Source organism: Aquila chrysaetos, chromosome 3, assembly GCF_900496995.4.
Source record: "Aquila chrysaetos chrysaetos chromosome 3, bAquChr1.4, whole genome shotgun sequence".
Lineage (NCBI taxonomy): Eukaryota > Metazoa > Chordata > Aves > Accipitriformes > Accipitridae > Aquila > Aquila chrysaetos.
The window spans coordinates 40,426,556-40,453,317 of record NC_044006.1 but is presented as its reverse complement, the minus strand read 5'-3'; the positions used below and the strand labels follow the sequence as shown (position 1 = coordinate 40,453,317).

General features: G+C 40.7%; 1 protein-coding gene across 2 annotated transcripts in view; it reads left to right on the top strand.

Annotated features, from left to right (window-relative positions):
* CHN2 (chimerin 2) overlaps window positions 1–26,762 on the top strand; it is a 169,220-nt gene that overhangs the window by 79,734 nt on the left and 62,724 nt on the right. For both annotated transcript variants that reach the window (XM_030008390.1, XM_030008391.2), the window contains 3 exons: window positions 12,165–12,196; window positions 15,309–15,422; window positions 18,843–19,128. In XM_030008390.1, the coding sequence (XP_029864250.1) occupies window positions 12,165–12,196; window positions 15,309–15,422; window positions 18,843–19,128 (432 nt within the window). The remainder of the gene's footprint in view (window positions 1–12,164; window positions 12,197–15,308; window positions 15,423–18,842; window positions 19,129–26,762) is intronic.

Genomic DNA, 26,762 nt, shown 5'->3' with positions numbered 1-26,762 from the left:
TCTTCTAGGTTTATTCTACAGAAGTGCTATAAAAAATGACATTCTCAGAAAATAATTCAAGCATTCAACTTCCTGGTTTTATTTGAAAGTAACATGTTAAATAATTCTTAATTTTAAGAAATATTTCAGGAGTAGACTATTCAAAGTTAAAATATCTTTTAAAGAAATGGAGGCTTCAACAAATTAAGAGAATTAAGGAAGGATGGTGACATTATTTGGGAATATTTTTGGTTAAACAATAAGCTTGTTATAAACTTCCTTTGAAGGGGGAGTGAGTCTTACCCATGAGTTTTTGGATTACTTGTGTAGAGATACTCATACCTGTGAATGCTATTCCATTTCTGTTCCAAGAAAGCCTTAACTGCTGACAGCAATTTTTCAGGCTGGTGAGTTTGTCTGCATTAGAACTTGCGTATTCCTAACAGTGCCTTGGCCAAGCCAGTATCGGCAACAGTGAGAAACTCATCTAAATTTCCCTAGTGTAGACAAAGCCTTAGAGCCCTAACTTATATTATTATGTAGAAAAATGGCAGTTAATTGCCTTCCTCGTCATTCTGAATTCCAAATAGGTTGTGTCAGAAGCGGTAGAAATTATTGTCTCTGCCTTTAAAGCATCAAAATTATGGCTTCTTGATTAAAAGGAAATATGATTACAAAAGGGAGTCTTTTCCCTGGAAAAAAAAAAAAAGCCTTTTTTTTTTTAAGTGATTTTAAGAGACTAAAATAATGATGGCATATTCAGACTGTACCGCTGAGAGTCTTTCACTCTAACCATCCGGAGGGTCAGGAACTGTTTTGACCCTCTGGGTATCCATTACCCAGATTTATCAAAACAAGTGTATAGATAGTGGCATTTCATAGAGCATAACTGTTGAAATGGTCACTAGCAGGTTTGTAATGATATTGCCATCTTGTACATTACTAGCAGAGAATATACAGGATCATTGCACATCTCCAAAACTGAACCACTGCAAATTATTCTTTACTTGGTTATCCTCAAAGCTTCTTCTGAAGCATGGGATTCAAGCTAAGAACAATGCAATTAGCAGAGTATCATTTAAACAACAGCAATATTGAAAAGTGCTTTAAAAATGCTGGTTACTTTTGTCAGTCCTTCTTTCAGGGACAAAAATGTTTTATATGTAAGAAAAAGCTTGTGATTAGGTAAGCTTGAGCAAGGTTGTTAAAATTTAAGCCTTAGTAAGATGTTTGCGGAGTATATCTGACTGGATAATAAGTATTTGATCATTGCCATAAGACTTCCATGAATTCCCTTATTCTGCTCACTTAGTGACCTTTACAAGCTGAATATTTCCTCCTTCTCTCTGCCCTCATCTTTCTAAGAACAATGTCTATACTGTGGTAAAGTACTAGAGAGCTGTAATAGGCATTGAAATTGGCCATAAAATTGGTGGTAAATAATGGGAGTAAATGGAAATTTTCATGGCACTTGTTCAAATCACTCTACTGCAAAAAGTCAGACACTACCATGAGGTGTCAGTCCTGAGAGCTTATCTAAGATGATTCAGAATATTATATTATCTTTTCCTTAGAAAGAAACCTCAGAACACACACAGTGACACACCGAGAGACCCCATTAGCCAGCAATTAAGTGCAAATGAGCAGAATTGTTCTGAAACCTATTTTCATTAACAAAAACGTTTGTACATATAAGACTTAATGGAGCCTATATCTTCAAATTCTTATAATATTGCTGCTGCTTTAATAGTGTTTTTATAATCCTGTCTTTATCACAGAAACAAAAAGAAACAAGGAAGACACAGCAGTAGTCTGTGGCTTGCAAATGAAGCTGAAGAGCAATTTTGAATAGACATTGACAAAAGGGGGAAAGTTCTTCAGCTGAAATCCCTAGCAAAAGTAGAAAGCTTGGCTGCACTGGAGGGGGCTGAAAACAGTTGAAGGCCAGGAAGGGTCTTTGGTTAAATTGGTGCAGAGGACCTGTGGAATGTCGAAATGTATTGTATCCAGCATCCCTCTAAACTGGCCACATGCAGGTTTTCCTGTTACGTTTAAAAGGTGGGTTTACACCCGATGTCATTTTTCTGTGGTATCTCCATAGTGAATTTTGTCCCACAGAATGCCTGTGATTTGCAGCAGTGGATGAAAGAAAGGAGGGAGGCTGGAATACTGCTTGCCCAAAATTCACTTGTATTCATCACATCAGAGAATGTTGCCAATGTTTTTTTCCAGGGCACCTTAAGGACTGACAGGAAATCTCACCTCTCGTAGAGTCCATGAAGTCTCACCCTGCTGCAGTAGTAGGGTGGTGGAGCACGCAGACGAAGGCACATCATCCTCATTTTAACACTCCATTGGCTACTGAATGGAGGAGAAAGCTTTCTAATTATTCTGCAGACACAATAGTAAATATTTCATTTAAGTACTTACAGCTAAACAAAACTAGAAGAGGTTTGTCTGTTCCACTTGAATTTCATCAAGTTTGATTTACTAATGTTGTAGGTTAGGATTTGCAGATTAGACTGGTCTTCATTGTCGTCAGAGGAAAACAGTATGAACCAGTTGGTGCGTTTATTGATCACTGTGAAATGGAAAAGTTAAAGCCATCTTTTTTGAAGACAAGATGGCAACTTCTGACTAATGAGCACAAACTGTATGTAGGTGTCTTTATGGACTGATGAACTTGCTAATTATCCCTCTGGCTTTGCTTGAAAGCTTCTTTGGTAAGTTTCACCCTCCTCTACATTTTCCCTTGGAAGTGGGTGATGTGTGTGTCTGTGTTTGTGATTTTGCTGTTCTCCTAATTTTTTATTTCCTTTTATCCTTGTTATTTATCAGTCTTTTCATCTAGTTCTTTTTATTGTGACGTGATGTCGAATGTAAGTAGTTTTCAAGCCAAAATAAATAAAGCCTGTTTCATATCTCAACCTAGATAAAGTTTATCCATAAGCTTATATGTAGGTAAAAATGCTATGTGCTTGTATGGATTTACATATCAGTTCCAATTTAGGCTGGTATCCCTTGTGTCTGGTTAAATAATATGTAGAAGGGGGTCTCGCTCTCTGCTCTCTGACTGGTACTTTGTGAGGTGCCTGTTGTCTTCTTTCAAGATTCAGGGTGAGAAACACATAATATTGAGCAGTTGATGAATTTGTATTTCCTAATGCGAATAGTTACAGAAACTTTACACATCTGTCTATCTTGCTTCCTATACTTCCTATACATGTATGTATGTAGCTACACACACAGAATGACCAAATCATCCAGTTACACGTCTTTTTGGAACACCGAAGAGAAGTAGGCATGAACATGGTGGAGTTTGTATGGTTTTCAAACAAGGACTCCTGAATTTCAGGATTCAGAATGAAAATTCAGAAGGTTTGCAATGTAGGTTTCTATTTATCTTTTGTTTCCAAAATATTTGCATATCTGTTTGAAATACCATCACAACTAACTAAAATGTACTGACACATTTTAACTGCACTGTACAAATTAGTAAGAGAGTGTTTGTGTGAGAGAGATGTTTTTATGATTATTATATCCATAAATAGTTATCAAAATGTTCAGCTTTGTTGAAATGAAAGCATCTGTAAGTTACCCTATTGTTCATCATTTGGGAAATAAATATTCTCCTACATAGTGTTCTGCAGAGGAGCTAATAGGATCTCCACCTTTTCCAGACTCAGGAAAATAGCTAGCACTATCTAAGCTCCCTTATTCCTATTCAGACTTTGCAGATAGCCTGACTTAAGAGAAACGTCTGCGGTTCCCAAGTACAGAGCAGAAGTATTCATAAAATCAACAACAGGAGATAAACTGAATTAATATTATTATTCCTCCTTGGATTTTTGCTTTCATCCTTCCCCTGTCCCCACGCAGAGATGTTCTCCCAGTGTAATGAAGTGGCAGTGCATCTCACACTCCACGATGCTACACAGGGGCTTGTCTAAGGTCCCCTCCTCCTCATTTTCCACCTACCCCATCCACTCTCAGTTCTGATGGGCTGTTTCCTGATTTTCCTTCCATACCTCCAGCCTATACTTGAGTTTATAACCAGTCTCCAGCAGATTGGTTATAAATGTTCGTTTGGCACTTCACAAGCGCATTCATTAGGCACCTTGCTGAAGGGCTACATGTTTACATCAAATAACAGCAGTGAGTTGGTTAGGAAGCATGGCTTTTGGGGATGCATTGGAGTAGGTGACATAACACCAATAGGTTTGTGCAGATGTACTGTGGGCTGTTGTGGCATGTGTCATAGGAATGTTTTAGTGCTTCTCACTGGTTACAGAATTGCAAGCAGCATTTAGAGCATTGATGTGGCTTACTGCATTTATCTGCTGCTGTTGGGGATATTTTTTCTCCCATTTAAATGACTAAACACATCATTCGTGAAAAAAGGGAGGACAGTTTACATGCTATATTCAAATTTTTCATTTTGCATTCAAGGTAACATTGATACTCCTTCTTACATTTAATGATGCCCTTACTGAATGAATGGAAGCTGCATAAAAAACCAGATGACTCCTGCTTTTGCTGTTGAAGTTGTTAGAACCTGACCCTGTCTCCCCTGACTATTTAGCAGCAGCCTTCTTGATTAAGGTTTATTTAAATTTATCTTAGCTCATGTTCAGGAGCACATTATTTTCTTTACTAGGTCAGAAAATACTTGTTTTTTCTTTTCTTGTTCAGTCTTTCTCTTTTCTGTTAGAGCTAAGTATAAACAGAAGTATATTCTGGTTTAGTAGCAATAGCAGATGTCCGTGTTGGGGGAGATTTTTGTTACCTTCTGGAGTTATAGTGTTTTGTCTGGTATATTGATTATTGGCTGCTGGACAGTTTGCTCAAGGTCATAGATAGGAAACAAACCCAAGTTAAAAATACCCTCATAAAGGATGCCTTAAAGCACCTCTTTTGAAAGTTTGGTACAAGCAAGTAAGCAAACAAGCAAATCCAATTATTTTAAAATTCTTTGTCTTTAAAAATGGTAGAAATAACCTTGACTGAGTGGAAATCAGCCTGCAGTAAGTGCCACAGTAACAGTCAGAGCTGCTGAGCTTCCTGTGTTTCTTTGCGATGCATTATCCTTCTGCAAGAGGGTCGTTATGCATCCTACCTTCTCTGCAGGTTACAGCACATCATCAGAGCAGAGAAGTTGTGCAGCCTTGAGCAGCAGTTAATAAAAGCATTCTTTGTGTTCTTCATTTTTGTCTTCCCTTTTATATTCTTCCTAGTAGTGAAGAAGTCCACTCCTACCTTCTCCCCAGTGCTGTAAATTTTACCACAGAATATTTTGTTAGAAGATACCGAACACAATTTGGCGCTTTGCTATACTGATAGATTTAAACTGAGTTTTGTTATTTAGGTAAGCAGTGACCAGTTTATCACTTGAAGGTTTGGCTTCCTCCTCTAGAACAGTTCATTCAGTCCGCTGCCTTCTCCCTGCTGCCTTCTCTCCTGAGCGCCTCACAGAGGTGGGCAGAGACGTGGTATTATTGCAGCTTTATATGTGATTTATGCAACCTATTCAATCTGCTCCCTGCTAATCCCTATCTCCTGAGAGCAGTCCAGGCAGAGGTGAGAAATAGGCTGGATCATGGTATCTCGGGGCCAGAAGAAACTCAAGAGGTTGTCATCCCTGCGTCAAGAAGAGCTGTTTGCATATCCTCTTCTTAAAGCCTTTCAAGGTTGAAGATTTCATGATCGCCTCTGCTTACTTAGTTAGTGTTCAGTTATTTTTAACACTTTCCTAAGATCTAAGCTCTGTCTTCTTTCTTGCAGTTGAAGCCTATTACTTCTTGTCATGTCTAGTAAGAGCAGAGAACGAACTCTTTTATTTCCTCTTGAAAGTGGCCTTTTTCCTGCCTGTCTGCTATAGCCCCTCTCTGTCTTCTTTTCTTTAGGCCAATCTCTTTTCATGTCTTTCACAGTTGCTAAATCCCTGCTCACTCCAGTTATTTGCTCCAGTCTTTCTTGAGATGTGATGCCCAAACCCACACTCAGTATTCCAGCTAGAGGCTTTCTGAGTGGACGTTGCAAGGAGAGGATTACTCTAAGGTGTCTTGTTGGCTGCACTCTTGCTTTTATACCCCAGTATGACATTCTGGTTTTGGCAGTTTTTGCAACAGACAGCATCAGTGATTCATGTTCGTTTTATGATCTGTAATGATGCCAGGATCCTTCTCTGCAGAGACCTATCTGGTCGTTGCCCCTCTAGTATTTTGAGTGATTTTGACATCTTGCTCCCAGCTACTTTCTTGGATGCACCGTAGTCCCTTGGCATCACGTGGGTGAATGTGCATCCATCACATGGCCATAACGCTGGTATCCCCGTGGCTCTGTGACTGCATGACAAAAGGAGATGCAGGCTTCCAAAACTATTCATGTCACCTTTCTAGAGAGCCTCAGCAACGTGGGCAGCGCAGGCGGAATATGATCTGGGAGCTTGTGCATTGCTAGTTTCTTTCTGAGCAATGTTTTTGCTCCTCCCTCTTCCCACACAGCCAAAGTACATGAACAAACTCATGAAGTTATGTGTGCTGGATAGGCTTGTCATAGGAAGCCTGTCCCATCAGTCATGCTGAATGCCGTTGACTGAAAATCTTAGGGGAGAAGACCATCTTTTCATTATGTATGTACATAGTGAGTGTCTCTAATTGGCCTGTCCTTGGCCAGGGAGTACAGATGTTACATTGCTACTACTCCTACTAAGAAAATTAACAACAGGCTTTATGATATGATACTTTTTGTGAAACCAAGAGTTGCTCCTCTTTGAAAACACTGGTGCCAGAGAGCCTGATAAGGTAATAATGAGAAAGTGGTAAAAAGGTAGTAAAAAAGGTAGATAAATATTTCCCTTCAAAAAGAATGTTCTCCCGATTTAAATTGCTTAAGAGTCATTGATGTGAAATAATTTGTCCTATTTGGAAGGAAAGTCAGATGCCCTAATTGGTCTAAGAAGAAATTTCTTTAAGAAAAATTTGGAGGCAAAAAAATTATATTATAGAAGTAATGAAATACAACATAGTTTTTTACTTCATTTCATTTAATGGGGACTTACAATCTTCCTTAATCCTTTTCGGTTGTTGATTGTAAGGCTAAAGTTTGCAGATGGCTTATGACAATTCTTCCAAAAGCTGAACAATTTGGACAATAAACTCCTTTTCTATATAGTCTGTTTTTACTGGGCTTGTCTTGAAAGCTTCTCTTCCAGCTCTTCTATTTCTCTTTATGTCAAACTGAGCTGAAAAATGTATTTATATCTAGTCAACTAGAATTACTGAAAAATAATTAGGATTGTTCCAAACAGAAAATGTATCAGATTAAACTTCCTTTGGGAAAATGCCTCACTGCCTGCTCTGAGTGAACACACCGATGTTATTAACTCTTGGATCTTGTTTCTCTGCTCTTTCAGTGTACTGGAGAGAAGAAGAGAGAGCCAGGTGCAGCTATTCACCTTATTGTTTCCCTTCCCTTTTTGTATTCTCTTCATGGATGTATTAAGGCAGTGGTTGAAATAGGTAGATATACAATGTTATGCCATGCTGGCTCTTCTGAATTACAGACAGCTTGCTGTCCTAGAGGGATTTCTAAATTTTCATTCCAACATTTCTAGATTTCAGCTTTGGCCACTGGATAAGGAAATATGTCTTGTGCAATGAAGCTGCAGAGAAATTAAATTTTTCTGAAATTAGGGTTATCTTATTTCTCTGGTAGTACTTACACAGAAAGAATTCTTCAGGGTATCTTCAAATCTTTAGTGCAGTGTGGCTTAGATGTCAATGCTTGCGATGAAAATCTATCACATTAGGGGATGCTCCCCTCCTGCCTGCATGATTCCCAGTAGTTTTGTGATGAGTTATCTTGCAGAGCGGTGTAGGATTTTAATACAATAATCAGTACATTAGCAGGAGTATGTCATGCCAGGGCTAAACCATCCTGGCCAAAAGAGGAACCACAAATCCCAGGGCATTAAAATTCAGTAAACTTCAAAATTGTGTAAACCTAATACATTGAATTAGCTTAGATAGCTGGTGTATTTTTTGAAGAAGACTTATTTCCTTCTCAGTTTTGACTTCAAACCCTGCTACAACTAACTCCACATCTTGAAGAATATGCTGCAACATTGTAAAAAAAACTTGTAAAACTAGACTAAGTGTACAAGTCAGAGGGTTTTTTGGGGGGGGTGGGGAGAGGCAATCAGGTTTGGCAGGCTGGGAGTCAAGGCTGGAGTATGCAGAGTCTCTCAAACATGAGCTTCCAAAGGCCTTTGGAGAGTGCCAGGAGCGTTGTGCTGGGTTTCATTTCTCTTTGAGCATTCTTCAATATTAGATGTCATTGAATGTTCCTGGCTTTGTAAGAGTACTGGATCAGTAGTGATTTAGGCTGTTTCACCATACATCTTATTTCCTGATAAACCTGACTTTAGTTTTTTAAACAATTTAGACATTCACTGCTGATTCATAATTTATACAACTATGAATTTCAGTAGTAATTTTCAGCATTTTCCCCATGGTTTCTGGAACAATGGCCAGAAATGCCTGCTCTGCAACAACATTTTTGGTTTGAGATTGGCAATAATACCTTTTTCTAAGCCAGAAAATTACCATCTCACATTTGAATTGAAAGCTGCCACTTACTTTTAGTGGAGAGAGAGAACCCATTTAATTTATCCTCTGTATGGGAGTAGTAAAAGCAAGATGTGGACCTCTCTAATGCAAAATATATTTTCACTAGTGAAGACCTATTATTTGCCTTATGTAATTTTCCTCAGTTTCGTACTTTGTTTTTGTCTATTAGCATAAGAGTCCTAAATGATTCAAACCCTCCGATCTCTGCCCTTGCTCAATGTCTAGGGAGATGGGCCAGAGTGATGGATAAAACCAACTGGTTACCTGGGAAGGGTGGCCCTTGTTTCAACAAGGAAATTGTGAGGGCTATACGGAAAGTGATGAAAGTGTTCTTCATAGCCATTATCTATAAAAAAATACCTCAGTGTTTGTGTCCTCAGAATAAGGCTGGTTATTCTGGGCTCCTACCACTGGGAAACCTGCAGATTTTCTGTTCCTTCCACCACTAAGAATTCTCTTAGGCGGATGTACCTGACTTTGTGTGTGCAAGCCCATTTATAGCAGGAGAGGGAAATCTGATCCCAGCTGAATTTCAGTCACCTTTGCCTTCTGGGATATATAGAATTTCCCTTGAAGTTTGTACAGAGTCTGCAGTCGGTGCAAAACAGACCTGCTGGCTCCTTTGATACTTTTAAGCCTCTGCTCCATCAATTGTGCAGGCTTTTGGTTTATTCCCAAGTTCAGTCCAACATTCTGGTTTTGATCTGGAGACCCTGATGTTATTTTGATCTTTTATCTTGCTGTAACTTTGTTTCCTTGTGTTTGTTCCTAATGGTGAAGTTGGTTAGGAGCAAAATGATTATTTCAGGCTAAAGGTTGTGGTAAGGACAGCAGAGGATTTTTAGATTCTGGGGCACCTGGATGGTCTGGCAGATCTGGAGCTTCATTTCAGGAAATATTACAGTATCTTTCTTGTCTAAAGGCAAGTGCTGAAGTGGTGGCTATTTTAGACACATGGGTGCTAAAAGATGTTGGAGTGAAGGTTTCTGTTCTATGGAAGAGGAGGAAGAATATAGGATTTGATGGGCTTTGTGTGGATTCTTAGAAGAGCAAATCTTTTACCTCATGAACAGCAGGAAAAATGGAAATCTCTGTGTCCAGGGCATTTCAGTCAGTTGCTAGTTAAATGATAAAAATTTCACAGATAAATTTGTATTTTTGTATAAATGGTGGTGTGAGAAGGATACAAAATGTGCCTCCATTTGCTCAATGATTTATTTCGAGATTGCTTTTATGCTTTGTGTATATAGTTATTTTTATATATTTTATATATATATATTTATATTTGTTGGGGAATTTGTGCTTACAGGTAATTTTAAGGGTGAGTGCTAGTACTGTTAATTCTTTCATCTTTCTGAGGTAGACCGAAAGTGTTGGGGTTTATTGTGTGTATACATACAATCAAGGCAAATCTGTCTTTTTAAATAGAAGCAGATTCTGAACCCTAGATGAAGGTCATGCTTTACTTTCTGTGATGTAAAAGTTTTATTTGGCTTTCTGTGGGAATGAAAGTTTATCTGTTTGTTCCTTGTTACCATTTTCAGTGTACTGAGTGGCCTTTGTTTCCATGAAAGAGAAGATTGCATGTGGTAGTCTTACCTAACCAAGCTTCTGATACCCATTTTTTAATTAAGTTCCCAGCTGAATATATGCTTTGAGGGGTCATTAAGGTCTATTAGGATGACAGAAAGGCAGCACAGTTCCAAGATAATAAAGTCATGTAGCGCTACTAAAGATGAACATACAAACAACCTCCTTACTGAGGTAATATGGCTTTTTCTTGGGTTTTTTTTTTTTACTTATTAAAATATGAAGTTAAAAAAAATGGAATTCATACACTTTCTTCTCTCAGTTGCCATATATGCACATAGAAACACAGCACCTGCACTTGGCAGTTCCTCTGATTTTGCTCTCTCTTCACTTCAGCGTTTGCTTTTTCTTCTTATTCCTGCCCCTCAGAGCTCAAAAATGTTTGTATCAAGGTATTATTCCTAGGCAGGAGTTTCAAGGGCATGATACCGCTATTGTGAGTGCCGTGCTAGAGACGAAATGCCGAGCTGGGAAAGAAGCGCAGTAAGGACTTGATTGAACTCCCATAGGTCTTCCATTGAAGATTCTCATTATCTTGTACAGACTTTTGTTCATCTTGTGCTGTACTGTAGCCTTAGTGACTGCAGGGTAGAAAGTCAGCTGCTCCGGTTTAGTGCATGGCGTGTAGATTATTGAATAAAAAATGTGACATCTATGCATGTGCTACTCAGAAATAAAAAACCTTCATCAATTTCAAGTTTTTATGAGTGAAATAATGAGGTATAATCAAAACAAAAACAAGGGTCCTTGCTTCCAGTCAGATAAAATGGTGAAAATTCATTGGTTTTATACTAAAGGATGAAACAGTATTGAAACCACAGTTTTTCTACGTGTGTGTTGGTCAGTATGTGTGAAGCAGTACTTCCATTGATATGGGCAGCTTTACTCAGGTATGCACTCACTCAGATACTGTTTTTTTAATAATCGGGAGACTTTATGCATATCTTGTATTAAGTTCTGTCATGCCTATGCATGAAAACGCTGGCTGACGCTGCAGCCCGGTACGATGACACTATTGGTAAGCGCCATAGCTGAAGAGAGAGCATCTCCTTATAAAGACATGTAAGTGAATGCATATATATATGAATATGTCTGAAAAAAAAAACCTGAAAATTAATTTGTAATAGTCAGGTATGCAATAATCGAGGAAGCCTGGGCGCATGGGAAGGCAAGGAGCTCGCTCGGCGCCAGCCCCGCTGCGAAAGCTGGGGAAGCCGTGCCCTCTGCCGGCACCGCCCGCCCCTGCTGCCGAGCCCGCCCGGCGGGAGGCAAAGGCTGGGCGAAGATGAAATCGGGGGCTGGGGAGCTCGCTTTTGGGGAATTTGTCGAAAGGCTGGGGTCTGAGAAACGACTCAAAGTGTCAGGCGTGACCAGCGTTTCTGGGTAAGAGCGTGACATTCCTAAAACTTGGGTCAAAGCTCTTTAAAATAATTGGGAGTCCTTCCAGCAACTGTCGGTGTACTTCGGGTCAGGCCCACAAGTTCTGGAGACTTCAGGGAATTTAAGACTAGGTCTAAATCCAGAAACCCTTTTTTTTTCCCCAAGCGTATTAAACTTTTTATCTTCAGTCAGTTGCCGTATATAGGCAAAACATGTTTTTAAGAAGCTAAAGGGTGTATAACAAAAATAGTCTCACTTCATATTGTAAATACTAGATTGGCAAAACTGCAGTAAACTATTCTTTATCTGTTTGATCAGATTTTATACAATTATGTGTAGTTCTATTTTTCCACCAGTGATACATGTTATTCTTCCCAGAAACACATCAATAAAACCACCTCTTCTGTTTTCCTTTTTCTGTTCTTCTGTATAGCCATCTTCCAGTCACAGTTTTGAATCTGCAGAATTTCCTCACTTAGATGGGTGCAGTAGTCCTCATTAATAATCAAGCATAATTCATTTTTAGGGATTTTATTTAAAATTGAGTATGTTGTTAATATTTTTTTCCTTTCTTTCAAAATTTAGGTGGAGAACAGACCAAAGTATTATGGAAGAGAGTAAGTATTTTCCTCTTTTAAGTATCTGTTGGGTGTATCCAAAAGTTGTTTTTCTAGAACTAAAAAAAAAAAGACACAGTGGAGGTCTAATAAAATATTTTATTTTACCTTTCACTTCAACTGGGAGCTAAACATGTTGAAAGCCTAATAATTTAGCTATGCTACAGTCCAGTAGTGCTGTTCACAATCCATGGACTGTGCTGCTATGTGAGCCTGCATGTTTATTTTGCTTTTCTCAGGACAGTTCGGGAAAAAGATATTGTCTGGAGTATTTCTTCCTTTTATTTTGGTTGTCGCTTAAACCTCACAGTCGTCCTGCAATGGCCTGGCGAGGAGAGAAGCACCCTGCCTCTCTCACTGCCTTTTTGTGTATATTCCTATACTTTCACCACCCTACGTGGTTCTGGAAGCATGTCTGTATACTACTGCATGTGTAAATGCTGTTCTCCCTGCTAAAGTTATGAGGTCTGAAATACCCAAAGAAGAGGTGTATTTTTGTTGTGACGAAAACAACGGACCACTAGAGTATAATTCCTTTGTGCTCAGCAGTCTTCTTGCCAATAAATAGCTTGAAAGGGGCTGGATCCTGCATTGCCATTGTGATTTGGGCAGGTGAAGTTGAAGGGCATAGCCGCTGCAGCAACCACCCAGATCTGGCATTTGGCCTTTACTAGAGTAATCTGCTGAGGCCCTAGCCCTTATCGGTAGCTAGATTACTTAGATCCCATGTTCTATTTTTTTCTTCCACCCCAGACACATCATCTGTGTTTAATGATCCTTTTCTACCATCAAAAACCTCAAGAGCCAGGAGCTTTGCCCCTAATTACTGAAGTTTCATTTTTTAAATACTATCTTTGACAACAGGGAATTCAGATCTAGCCACTAGAGTACAACAGAGCTGAAGACAGTACCTACCTGAGTAACCCATCATGCTTCCTACAGCAGGACTTGTAAAACTATTACTTCAATCTCTTACCCAGGAACCTGCCTGACTCTTGACATACTCTGGGTTTGTGGAGCAGCAGAGCTGGCAGGAACTGTAAGAAGTCACCTCAGTGAACCTGCCCAGGCAAGATCACATTAGTTATCATTCAGAAAGAAGATTTCAGAACCACTGGGATAGTCCTATAGAATCAATTGGCTCAGTGCTTAGTAGTGCTTGGAAAGAGAATCAGGAATTTCTAGGGAAAGAAACAGAAAAAAACCATAATTATACTACTATATGAATCTATGATGTGGCTGCATTTAAAATAGTGCACGTAGTTCTGGTCCCTCTCTACCCCTTCCTCCTGCCTCCCTTTTAGAAAGGTTATAGAAGAAATCAAAGGTACAGCAAAGTGCAACAGTGGTGGAGCAAAGGGATGCGGCTTCTACCACAGGAGGAAAATGAACAGGTCTTCCTCAGTGGGTGTCCCTCTCAAGCTCATTGCCACAGGGTGCTGCGGAGGCCAAAAGCATAAAGATGTTAAAGGGTTTACAACTAAGATTCTCAGATTCATGAAAGGTAAAGTCACAGCAGACGGACACAATTTCTGGGTAAACCAGTGGTGGATGGACAGGGATGTGAAGTGAAAGAAATATGTCACTGCTTCCTGTACTCTCTCCGTAAGCATTTCTTTTTGACTGCTGTCAGAGACAGGCGTCTGAGTTCAGGGCATCTTGTACCGTGTACAAGCTGGTTTTATGCGCTTATAAAAACGTACCAAAAATATCCATGAGAAAGCTTCCATTACCCAGTGCTTACCACCCATGGTTAAAGAAATTTCACAGGTGCCCCAAGTATCCTGTCCCAGTGATTTCTTAAACTGATCACCAGGAGAGCTTTTTTCCTAATATCTAACGTGAAGCCTGCTATATTTTATAATGAGCATCTGGTGGTGAATAGTTTATGCTCATTATTTTTAACTAGAGTTATGAATTGCCATGAGTTTACTGGTAAAGACATGCTTAAATTATGTCATCTAAGGGATGTTCATTTCAATTTGGATGTGGCAGTAAATAAGTGTGTCCCCCACCAGTACAGACAGAAAGTATGAATCAATTTACATCATTTTTAATAGAAAGTCACTCTGGAAAGATCACCCAAACCTAGTATTTCCAACATGTATTAGTTGTGAAAAGACAGCGTAAAGAGAATGGAACAACAATTGCATTTACATCCAATGTGTTTTTCTTCTCTTTCACTACCGAGCCAGAGGCAGTGTTAGAAATGTGCCACTTCATATGTATTGTCAGAAAAGAGAAAATGCTGAAGGCCAGTACATTTTAGTGCCTTTCTTTCAGACAGCAGCAAAAATAGAAACTTTAAAAACCTCTGAGGAGGTCCTCAGAGACTTATCAGCTGGCAAAATGTGTGTAGGAGTTAAGACTCAAACTGCTGTAAAGTCTGCATTTGTACTTATGGAAAGATCACCGCTAAATATTGATTATCGTAAGGTTAATTGTGCATCCTAGGGCCTCCTTCTTTCTTAAAATAGCAGTGACAAAAGAATCAGAGAAACGTTGCTTTTTTCCAACACTGAATGAGGAACTCATTGAAATGAAGAAAACAGTATTTTTCTCAAGGCTACTCTGTATCTTCTTCTACTTTAATATATGCAGAATAGAATTTTGAATAATTGTTGCCATTTTTTGTCTCAGTTTCCCTTACAAATTTGAGGAAGCAATGTTAATATAAAAATAAAGCAAACTGCTTATACGAATGACCTCTCATTTTAATTTTAAATCATCTCCATTTAAAAAAAAATAATGCCTTTGTGCCTAGTTTTCAATTCTGTTGTAAGGCCTCTAGAAGGGAAACAAGGAAGAGGGGCATAGACTGGTAGAGGAGAAAAGTTGTGAAAAGATGGGGCACTTACAGAAAATAATCTTTGGGTGCAGCTGAGTGTTATACTGACTGAAACTGCATATACAGTGTAATTTTTGTTTTGTCTCTATGCTGGACTTGCCCAGGCTGGATGACTGTCCTGCCACTTTTAGATGCTTGGATGCTGTCCTGATGGCTTAGACCACAATGCTCTGCAGTGCAGAAGTTTTCAAATGGTTTCTGGGGTGGAGGAGGAGGTGTTTCTGGTCGGATTGTTCTGTAAGTCACTGAAATGTCTTCCCTTAGGTTTCACGGGATCATTTCTCGGGAGCAAGCAGATGAAATACTTGCTGGTGTAGAAGGAGCGTATATTCTTAGAGAAAGCCAGCGGCAACCCGGCTGCTATACTCTTGCTCTCAGGTAAATGCTGTTTTAATAGAAGCTTATAGTTCAAATGTAAATGTGTTTAATGGAGGAGATTATATCAGTCCCTTTTGAGTGAAGTCTGTGTCCATTGTTACTTAATCCACTTCATGGTGTCAGAGTGATTCTACACCCTCTTGTCAGCAGTTTGACAATCACAGTACTGCAATATTCTATCACTCCTTTAGCACTTGGGTAGGGAAGTCCCTTTTCAGACACAGACCGTGCCCGTTTTCAAAATTTTTGCCACCTAGAGTTTAGTGTTGTAAAGATGGGGCTTCTTCTTGAAAACTGTGTGAGATGTGAGTGAGTACAGAACAGAAGAGTGTCCCGGCAGAGGACACAGCCAGGTTGTCCTCTGAGCTCAGTGATGTGTTGTACATAAACATTAGCAACTGTTGGTGATAATAACCCTGGATAAACCTGGAAAATCATGAAGTCTAGTGGCTGACCAGCTGTCAAAGGCAGCATACTGGACTTCAGTTTTCTTCCCTAACTGGAATTCAAGCTTGCTATAGAAATACAGTGTGAAGCGTGGAATGCTGCTGCTGCTGCTCAAAGAAGTAAGAGTCTGCTATTCAACTGAATGAAAAATTCAGTGGGAGCCCAAGCTGCAACCTCACTGCCCCTCACAGGGGTCTTTCCTTGAAAATACGGCTGCCTCTGGCTTAGCGGTACCATTCAAAACCTGCCCACACAACAGTCTTAAAGTTGCTGTGTATTAGTGGCAAGAGGACAAGATATTCTATTGGCTTTTGACAAAACAAACTCCCTGGCAATATTTTGCAATTGTTATAGCATTGTTACTTCTGGGAGATATACACAAAATAAAAGTCTGTATTTTTACCCTTCTGCTGGTAAGCCAGTAGGAGAAATCCTTTAAGGAGTAGCTGTGATACTCATCCTCAGAATTCTTATTGAAGTGCAGATGGTAGAGCTGGAAAAGCTGGTGAGTCATGCCAACTAAAAAGTGGTGTAAATTAAAAGCAACTTTTGTCGGCTGAAAAAAGAACAAATGTAATTTTTTAGGGTTTTGGAAAGACATTTCAGAATAAAGTATAAAAAGAACTACCAAAGGATGGGGATTATCACAGAGCGCCTGTTGGTTTGACACAACAGCATGATTTCTAAATCTGTCTGAATAATTATTTGTAAAATCATAAACTGAATTCAATAGTAAATTGGGAATTCATACGAAAATGTGGACAAAAAAAATAAGAGGCTTAAACAGTTCGGTTTGAATGCCCAAAAAAGAATGCAGAGGCGTGCACATTTGATGCAATATAAGGACCATTTAACCCATTGTCACATCTTTGAATCATAGGATCATAGAATGGTTTAGGTTGGAAGGGACCTGAAAGATCACCTAGTTCCAACCCCCTGCCATGGGCAGGGACACCTTCCACTAGCCCAGGTTGCTCACGGCCCCATCCAACCTGGCCTTGAACACTTCCAGGGATGGGGCAGCCACAGCCTCTCTGGGCAACCTGTTCCAGTGCCTCACCACCCTCACGGTGAAGAACTTCTTCCTTACATCTAATCTAAATCTACCCTCTTTCAGTTTAAAACCGTTACCCCTTGTCCTATCCCTACAAGTCCCTCTTCGGCTTTCTTGTAGGCTGCCCCGGTAAGCAGCACGCCTCTCTAGAGAGTGCGTCAAGTTGGCAAATGGGTGCCTCCATGACTCAGAAGAGAGTCGCCTGCTACTATCACCTGTCGCCTTTTCTTAGTTGCGCTGGTTGTTACAGGGGGAGCAGATCGGGCTGCCTTACTCAGCTCCAGCGTCTCTCCTGGTGTGACCGGTCTTTCCTCTTCAGTCTGCAGAGCAGTGAAGCGGTTCTGCAAGGGCACCTCAGGCTTTGGGGGAAGTCTCTTCCTCCTGCGGGTCCTTGCCATTGCAAGCATCCATTCTTCCGCATTATTGGCCCCCCTCCCTTTTGTGTGTGCCGGTGGGGGAGTTTTTGGCTGTTTGGCTGTGGGCTCACTGCAGACTGTGCTTGGAACCAGCTGTCTAACTCCTCAGCCTCCCTGATGCTATGCAGCTTTCCCACCGCCTCCTGCAGCTCAGCCACCTGCTGCAGGAGGTCCTCCACCTGGGCACACCTTTTGCAGGCAGCTCTGCTGCCGGCCCCTGCCCCAGGAGAAAGGTCTAGGCACCTCCTGCAGCCTGAGGTCTGCCCTGCAGCCTCTCCCTTCAGCAGCTCCATCTGGGCGGAGGCATCGGCCACCGCTGGGGTAGATGGCGCAGGGCCCCCAGCCGGACCTGCAGCCTTTGCTCTCAGACGAGTGCCCGCCATTCTGCCTTGAGGGTCAGGTAGGATGAGTGCCCTTGGCCTGTGCAGGTGGTCACAGAACGGTGCCCAGTTGCTGGGTTATGTGGACTTCAGGTCTCTCCACTCGGCCAGTGGAATGTCCCTCCTTCGAAGAGGCACCCTCCCGCGCCAACTGCCGCGCCAGGCCCCGTTTGCCCGCCCTGGTCGCGCGCTCCTGGTCGCTGCGCTCCCGCGAGCTGCCCTCTGTGGGAGTGGGGGGCGGCCGCCATTACTCCTGGCCCTGCCCACGCCTCGTCAGCCGCTCTCCCTCATGAGAGCTGCCGGCTCCTGGCAGGTCCCCACGCTCTCCTGGGGTTTCCCCAGCTCAGGAAACAACCCCCGTATGCCGCGATCCCCCGCTTCGCTGCGGAACACGCCCGCACCAGAGCTGACGGCCTCGTCGAGGCCATCCTTTAATCAAGAATGGGATTCCAGCGTCAGTGTTATAAACTGAATGTGCTACTACAGCACTTGGCTTTTTAAAACTCTTAAAAAAACCCTGTAGATTACACCTGCCATAAATAGCTGCGTAAGACCAGAGTTATCCCACAGAACTTTGGGTGTTTAACTGGGCCTCTGAATTAGGAGCTCGGTCTCCCTGGCTTCCTGCCAGAGGGTGATTCACACCCTTAGGATTTTAATTACTTGCTAGAGATGCCCATCTCTCTTCATCGACTATAAATATGCTGATGGTGGTTAAGCATCTGCTTTCTGCACCTCAAAAATGTTTCAGAATGGAAGAGCCCTTAACACAGTTATGCATCCTGGTATAAGGTCTTGTCAATGCAAACATGCCTTTCCGATCGCTGCAGTAGTCCCTTTAGGATTTAGATTTAAACCATGTACATCTGGGTCGCATAGCTTGTTGGAGAGACTTGGCCTCAGTTCTCTAGCCCAGTCCATGTGATGCAGTCAAGTTTGGGTTTGGACTTGAGTTGGTCTCTCCACAGAGATCCAGTTGCAGCCATGTGCATATTCCATATGTAATCCAGATATATAGACTCATCAGCGAAATTACCTCCTGAGTGTTTTGCCAGTATGAATTCTCTCTCTCACTCTTCCCTCTCTCTTTCTTCTCTCCCTCCTTTTTTTCTGGTATTTGCAGATTTGGTAATCAGACCTTAAACTACAGGTTGTTCTATGATGGGAAGCACTTCGTTGGGGAGAAAAGATTCGAATCGATCCATGATCTAGTTACAGATGGCTTGATAACATTGTATATAGAAACAAAGGCTTCTGAGTATATTTCCAAAATGACAACAAACCCCATCTATGAACACATTGGATACGCCACTTTGCTTAGAGAAAAAGTGTCACGAAGGCTGAGCAGAACAAAAAATGAATCAAGAAAAGCAAGTGTAACGAGCGAAGAAAATACCCCAGTTGAAAAGGTAAGTATTCCGTTTAAAATTTTGGCAATTAATACCAGTCTTTCTATCAAATCTGAGAGAAAAAACTGTTCTGTCTAAAGACCTGTTTCTGTTTTTCTATACTTCACTAAGTATTACTATCCCACTGAAAAGTTTATATCCTGTTAATGTGATCTTGGCTCCAAACTAATGTTTGATGGAGATATGATGAAAGCTTTCTAATAAGTACCAAATGCAAATGTTTTCACTGTGTAAATACATACATATACTGGCTAACTAAGGAACTGCATCTAAAATTGTTCACAAGTTATGTTTCTTTGTTCGTGTATCCTCAAGCATATTCCACAGTAGGATTATGAAACTGGTTCCCACTGACCCTTCACCACAGCTCAAGTTTGTTATCTTTCCATTCACAGTACAAAGCTCCTCTCTTCTGCTAAGTCTTTGGTGGATGGGTCTCAAATTGGGATATTGTGTGTTTGCCTCCCTTTCTTCTCGCTCTTCTCATTTGAAGTGGGCTTTCCTTGATCTCCTTCTCTCATGCGCCCATATCCCATAGCATTGTAAGGACGAGGACTTATTTACATGATGATAAATTGAGAGTTCCATGCAGTTACCAGCCATCTGAAGATGTAAAATTAGAAATTCTTTTACATATGAGAAAAAGTCTTGTAAGCAGTGACATGTGGATATTTTCATTTCCCAGGTGTTAAGGCAGTAAGAACTGTCAAACAAAACTTTCTTTGAGTCCGGTGTTTGTGCTGAATTGACTTACTGACATTTGTAAGTGTACTTCTGCAGTGTGACTGATGCTTTTAGTGTTTAGTGTGCTGGCTAGCTAGTTGGGAACTAGAGCCAGTTTATATTTGGGAAGCAGGGAGTGAATTTGCCATAATATAGTAATATTGAGCATGAAAAGAGATCAACTTTTTTGTGTGTAACCTTATCACTCTAGGACATTTCTAGCACAGTTATTATCTGTTGGGTTCACATATCTGCATTGGCTGATTATATACTGGTTTGGATTTCTCACTAGTAGTAATTGCTCGAGTAACTGACCTGACATGTAAAGCTATTCATCCTCTATAACAAATTAATTCCATTTACAATGACATTTTTTAGGGAAGACATACTGCTGCAGGGAAGTCCTTTGGACAATGGCACAGCAACAAGTCCTCCATTCAAGTTTTATTTCAAAATGAATCCACTGATGACAGTAGTTTTTGGTTCAATTGGATAATATGCAAGAGGAGTGGATGCTATAGAGACGAGTTTTGTGCTCGTTCAGTTGATTCCTGTGGTTGGACGCTGGTTGGTTGTGAGTGCTGTAACAGGCACAAGAAAGTGAATTTCAACTTTATTTGAGGCACACGAAGAAATAAACAGTGCAGTGTGACAGACTTTTTTGTGTAGGTGTTTTTGTGTAGGTAGGAAAATGGCCCAGAGGATGTTCTGGAAAAGTTTCTTTTATATCGAGAAAATACTGTACCATCATTGGGATGACAGTAAATATTATTACCTGACTGTGGTGTAATAAAGCAATCATGACAGTTGAAAATCATGCTACATTTTCTAGGAAATTGGGAGAATATTTTTTTGTACAAGGAAAAACACAATTTCAAAATTGTGTTTGGTTTTACTTACAGTTCTTGCAGTTGAGGAGCAATGGTCTCTTGCATCTCAAAGGGCTCTCAAAGACTTCAGAGGGGTTTATTCTAGAACCATATATTTCCTAACAGATGGTGTTTTCTGTTGCGCTTGGGGTTGGATGTTGTTTTTCAGGCTGGGCAGGTTTGAGTAACTACTGTAAAAACTCTTTTAAAACTTTTAAAAAACTTTTAAACCAACAGAAGGCAAACTGTTGCTGAAGGGACTCCTGCCCTCTCTTCTTCACAACTGCCTTTTTGCTAATGTATGGTTTTATGCAGCTACACAGTAGGTGACACTAGAAAACAGCTCCAGATTAAAACTAACTGAGCCAGAAGAAAAACCATGTGAATTTTCAGCCAGATCTGCTACTTGTTTCACCTCATATGAGTGGAAATGCAGCACAAAGGAGAGGGCAAGACTTTTTTCTGATGACAGCTCAAAAAAGTTATGATATTGGCTTAAGTGAGTGGAGAGCTGGATCCTTAGTTCCAGATACCTGTGCTTGAAAATGTTTGGACTTTATGTAACTTGCTATCAATAATGAAAATACATCTCTGGACCTCATTAGTGATTGGATTGGGTCTTCTTTTGTATTGCAGCTGAATGAAATTGAAGCGTTTAGAGTATTAGTTACCTCCAAGGTGGTTCATGATGTGAAAGGCAGTACCCCAGGTCCTTACCCTACAAGGGTTGGTGCTCATCTAGCTTTCCGTACATGCAGGCAGTAGCAGCCTGCAAGACTGGGGTGCGTGGCTGCGCTGTTGTGTAAAAATAACTGGCTTCAGCTAAGCCATTACGTTGTTGGCAACCTTCTCTGCCTTCCTCCCACTGAGGGGAAGCAGCAGAAGGAGGAATAGCAGCTGTTTCTGACATATTTTTCTAGCCAGGAGGAGTAGGAGCAATCACATTTACAAGAGGAGTGGGGCTAAATAGGCAAGGTGATCTGCTCACAGGCTGAAGACCTGCCATAGCAGCTGAAGCCTCGCTATTGATGATTAGGAATCCCAATGGGCTTCTCTACTGGTACCGGTAGTTTTCCATCATCTCATGCAAATCCATGTGAAAAAAGATGACGTCAACTAAATTATTAGCAACTGAAAGAAATTCACAGAAGTCTATATGGTGAAGCCTACCCATGGTTGCTTTTGATTCATATGTTCCTGGGGGAAGCTCATGAGAGGTTTGGGTAGCAGACAAAGACTCAGGGGTCATCATTCCCATTTGTTCCTCACAGTAACTTCAGATAAAATATGGACTGGGCTTTGGAATAAACCTGTGAAATATCAAGCATTTGTCAGTCATAGCATATAGGGACAAAGGAGGATAAAGGGAATTTAATGTTTGTTTTTATATAAACTTTAGAAGTCTTCTAAAATGTAAAAATAATGTGGGGAATTGGTAGTTCAGTGGGAGTTGTATCAGATGTTTTGCTTGAGGCTGTCATGTGTTGTACAGCATTTTAGACAAAGGCCATGGTTTGCCCACAAATCAAAACCTTCACCCACTTCAATTACTCCAATAAATTTCAGACCCCTAGAAAAAGTGAATGAATATTCAGTATGATGTTTTTCTGCAAAGTAAATACTTTGCTGCATGTGTGGAAAAATCATTGACTTTTTTGTAAGGTATGTTTTCTTTGGCCAATTGAACAGGTAAAATGTAATTTTTTTATAACTGAGCTCGTTTATTTGAAAGTGCTGCCTGGAGTATTTTGAATGTTTCAGAAATGATGGGGGGAAAGCCATACATGCAGGACAGAAACTTCCATTATTTCTCAAGAGGAAGGTGAGAATTCAGCACTCGAAGGTTAAGCATCAGTACTCCTCTTACAGATTAGGCTTTTTACAAGTGACATTTTGTTTTATACTGAAACCAATTCCAGAGTGTGAAAGTGCAGCTGAAGGCATTTGTCTCCTTAGCGGGTTTGTTAACACCATCCAGGGAGTCTGCTCATTCTGCCGCTTCCCACGTTGACAGCAGAGATTATTCAATGTCTCAGTCACTCCAGCACCGCTGCTCCCCATGGGGTAGGTCAATGGAAGGGGGCCACCAAGGCATGGGCTGGCGGGAGGAGCTAGCATTCAGATGAAATGTCTTGGTACTGCCTGGGGTACTTGTCCGTTCACATAATGATAATTTCTTTGAGGTTGTAATTAGTGGAGTCATGCCCATTCCAGAAGGGGGGTGTGATACATGGGCTGGATTAAGCTGTTGTTCATGCCTTTTCATCCAACATTTTTTTGTAACAGGCCTAAGAAAATGTTTATACTTAAAGATACTTGATGCCAGTGTTTCATCTGAAGTTTATTTCTGTCTGACTTTAAAGAGGTACTAGATTTGTAGACACAGATTCCAAATTTTAGTCGGAATAGTTTAACACATCTTTAATCTGAAAGGAGCCGCAATGATTTTTAGGAATGAAGTGTTGTGGGAGAACAGCATGCTGCAAATACTTTCTTAGCTGTGTAGGCAACTGTCATTTTAACGGGATCCAGCTTCAAAAAGGATTTTGGATAGAGAAATAGTTTTTTGTGCAAAGAACATTTGAAGATTGTATGTTGTCTGCTTAGGGTTGTGAATTAAGCTTGGACAAGTTGTGATCACCTGCTTTGTGTTTGCTCTGCTTATGGAATGCTGTAAATGGGGCGGGTGAACATATACTAGAAGATGTAGGGCAGATAAATACCTGGTACTGGTATGTACTGTAATTAATTACCAGTAGTTCACATTACTGGTGAATGTAGGAAAAGTGTAACTTGCTTTAAGCAATTAATCTTCACATGTAGGAGAGAAAAAATTGCAGTATTCTGTCTGTCAGTAAAATATGTAGTTCTGAAACGTTTATCGCTATCACATATCACATTATCCTGCAACTGCTGCCCTTACTGCATCAGCGGTCTTTGTGTCCCAGGCAAAGAGAAAAAAATCTTCCTTTGTAATCCTACCCCAGGAAGTGTAATTTGGGAAAATATATTCAAAGAATTGAAGTGTTGGAAGTAAATGCAAACTGGAGTTTCATGAATGCTCTGATCAGGTAAAAGCTGTCACAGTTGCTGATGAGAAACAGTCCTGGTTCCCTGCTCTTGCACTTTCATTCCCACTCCTGTGACCTGCCCTGTGCACTACCACAGCCACTCCATGCCTTGGGTGGGACCTGGACACTGTGACACAGTGCCCTGTGTCAGGCAAAGGCTGTGCCTCACCCCTTGTTTCTTTGCTATGCTGGTCTTATGCAGGAGCAGTTCCTCAGTTTGGGTTGCCTTATAGCTTCTCCAGTACTCATGTTAGCGTGGGGGATGCGATGAGAACAGCAGGCTGGAGTTAAAGAAAACCTTTGGCAGCAGTTGAGCTTAAAGTATTTGCAAAAAGAATGATCTTAACCTATCTGACAGAGGACAAACTGTTGGTAAATGCTGTAAAGATGAAGGAAGGTTTTGTCAGTGCCAGGTCTCCGCTTACTCAGATCCTGGCAAAGCTCCCATCAACTTCTCTCCAAGTAGGAGCTGGCTCAGTCAGTTCAAATATACCAGTTGTACATGAAAGATGAGTTTGCTTGGAGCCTGGGCTGGAGTGCTTGTTCTGCTCTCTGGTTGCAAGTACGTGCCAGGAGCAGCAAGAGTCATTTAACAATGATGGTCTGTAAAGAGTGGTGTAGCAGTTTGAGCTAAACCAAGAGTGAACTGTGTGCGGAGTCTTCACTTAACAGCAGGACAGTGCAGAGAACTGTGTTGCTGCTTGACACAGTAACCTCTCTATCTGTTTTGCTGGAACTCATTACTGGGCATTTAAGTGCAAATGACAGAGCCCATAGCTAATACTATAGCTAGAACTAAAGAGCTGAAATGATAAGCATGTTCCACAGTCTGGTAGGTTGTAGATTTTCTTGGCAGAAAATCCCACACAAATAATAGACAGATAAGAAAGCTATTCCTGTTAAGGCAAAGGTGACAGAAAAGGAAGAATAACTTTGCTGGAAGTAGTAGTTGGCATTACTGTCGCCATTACTCATGCTGCTAACACACAGTTGCCCACAGAAGAAAATGCAGGATTTCCAGGAAAGACTGTTTTCTAACATCCCTTAATTAGAGATGTAATCAGATTATGGAACTAAATTTTTTAGGAGCACTGCAGTTTTCCTTACATCAAAACTGCACAGGAGACAGACAATTTTAAGAGAACCTCTGGTTTGGTTCAATTTTTGTAAGTATTTACACTTCTACATTGTTATTCACACCACATCGCTTTCTGAAGGCCTTTTAGCCTCATCTTACCTCTCCATTTTTGTCTCTTCATTGAATTTTCTACAGGTACTGCTGTTAGCCAGTGATAAAGAAATCCTTTCAGTCTTTCATTTATTCATTATTCTTCCTATTCTGCAGCTCCTCTAAACCTCTAATGATCCTATTACAGGTTGCTAGCTAGTGTTTAACTCTCTGCTGGGATGTCTATCCAGATGTTGAGCATTTCCTTCCACACAAGGGCTGCAGGGTACTGCACTGTCCCAGCAGCAGATCACGGGGTTAAGAAGATAGTGAGCAAAAGCATCTGTTCCTCCAGACTCTGGGCTGGAGCTGCACTGATAATTTGACATGGTGTGTTTTACATTGCCTCCAACTCCCTGGTTTTTGCAACATGCTTGGTCAGAACAAATTAAAATGCTCAGTTCTACAGGGACATTAACAACCTACCACCTTCTTTTACTAGGGGTTACAGTCTCACTCCTATATGCATAGCCACAGAATTCATAAGGGACTTCTCCCTGGCAGTACTGATTTTGCCTGGAAGATGCTCAGACACCACACCAAAAGGCAGCAACGTAAAGCCTATACACGGAGGTGGCCTTTTTCTGCAGATTTCAGTAATACATGCAGTGACAAAAGGTGCGTGGCATTTTTGCTGCTAGAAGCAACAAAAGTATACATCAAAATTACTGTGGGAGTAATTAATTCCTTTCATCAGTCACTCAGGCTTGTCCTACAACAGTAGTATTCTACACACAGGTTACCACATGTATGTACTATGTTGTAGCATGCCCTGACATGAATACTTAACTACATACCCGACTGTCTTCTTTAAATAATTGTTAGCAATTCAGTAGTGATTTCATCCAAATACTCTTTGGTATTATACCACAGCGAGGAGGAGTTTATATGAATACAGTAGACCTACCAGTATAGGTATTTTAGTAAGCAGTTTTGTATTTTGAGTGACAAATACCATCTTACTGAAAATATAGCTGGCTGATCATTTTGTTTTGCCTTTCAATGTTGGCATTCTGTTGTATTTTCCAGCTGTGTCTCTTTACAGCTTCTTTTTTGTTTAAAGCATCATAAATATGAAATAGGCAATATATAAGAAATAAAAATAGGAAAGTTACCAAAGTAAAATAATGGAGTGTCTTTTTCAATTCCTTCCCTCTGGCTGTCTACGTTTATGCACAGGAAAAGGGATGCTTCTTTGTAGTTGACCCTGCCATTCCTAACTAATACCTAATGTTTTGCCTGATTAGGCAAGGATTTTTGAGAGGAATAATTTGCGTTCATGTTAATAGTAATGGAAATTGAGGGAATCAAGAGAAAGAGAGGTTCCACTGCAAAGTATTTGCTTACATTGCTTCCCTGAGCTGTTAACATCTCTCCAGGTTCCTGGTTTATGTTATGTTATTACTGTCAGCTTAGGATTCATGACTTTTGCCTTAAGCAGAGCAAGTGATATGATTATGTCTGAAGAGAGCTTCTAAGTTGGAGACAACACTGATTTACACAGATTACGTGATGCAGGGGATATGATCTGATCCAAATGCTACTGAAATTAATGGGAAGACCCCCAAAGATTTCACTGGGTCTTGGAGCAGTTCAGGGCACTGCTAAGCATATGGAGCAAAGGTGAATGAGAAGTTTATTACCACCAAAGTGTTTCCTAATCCAGTGTTTTAGAAAGGCAGCCAAGTGGAAGTGATGCAAAAACTTCATACCTGAATACCACAACTGTAGATTGAAATTTTC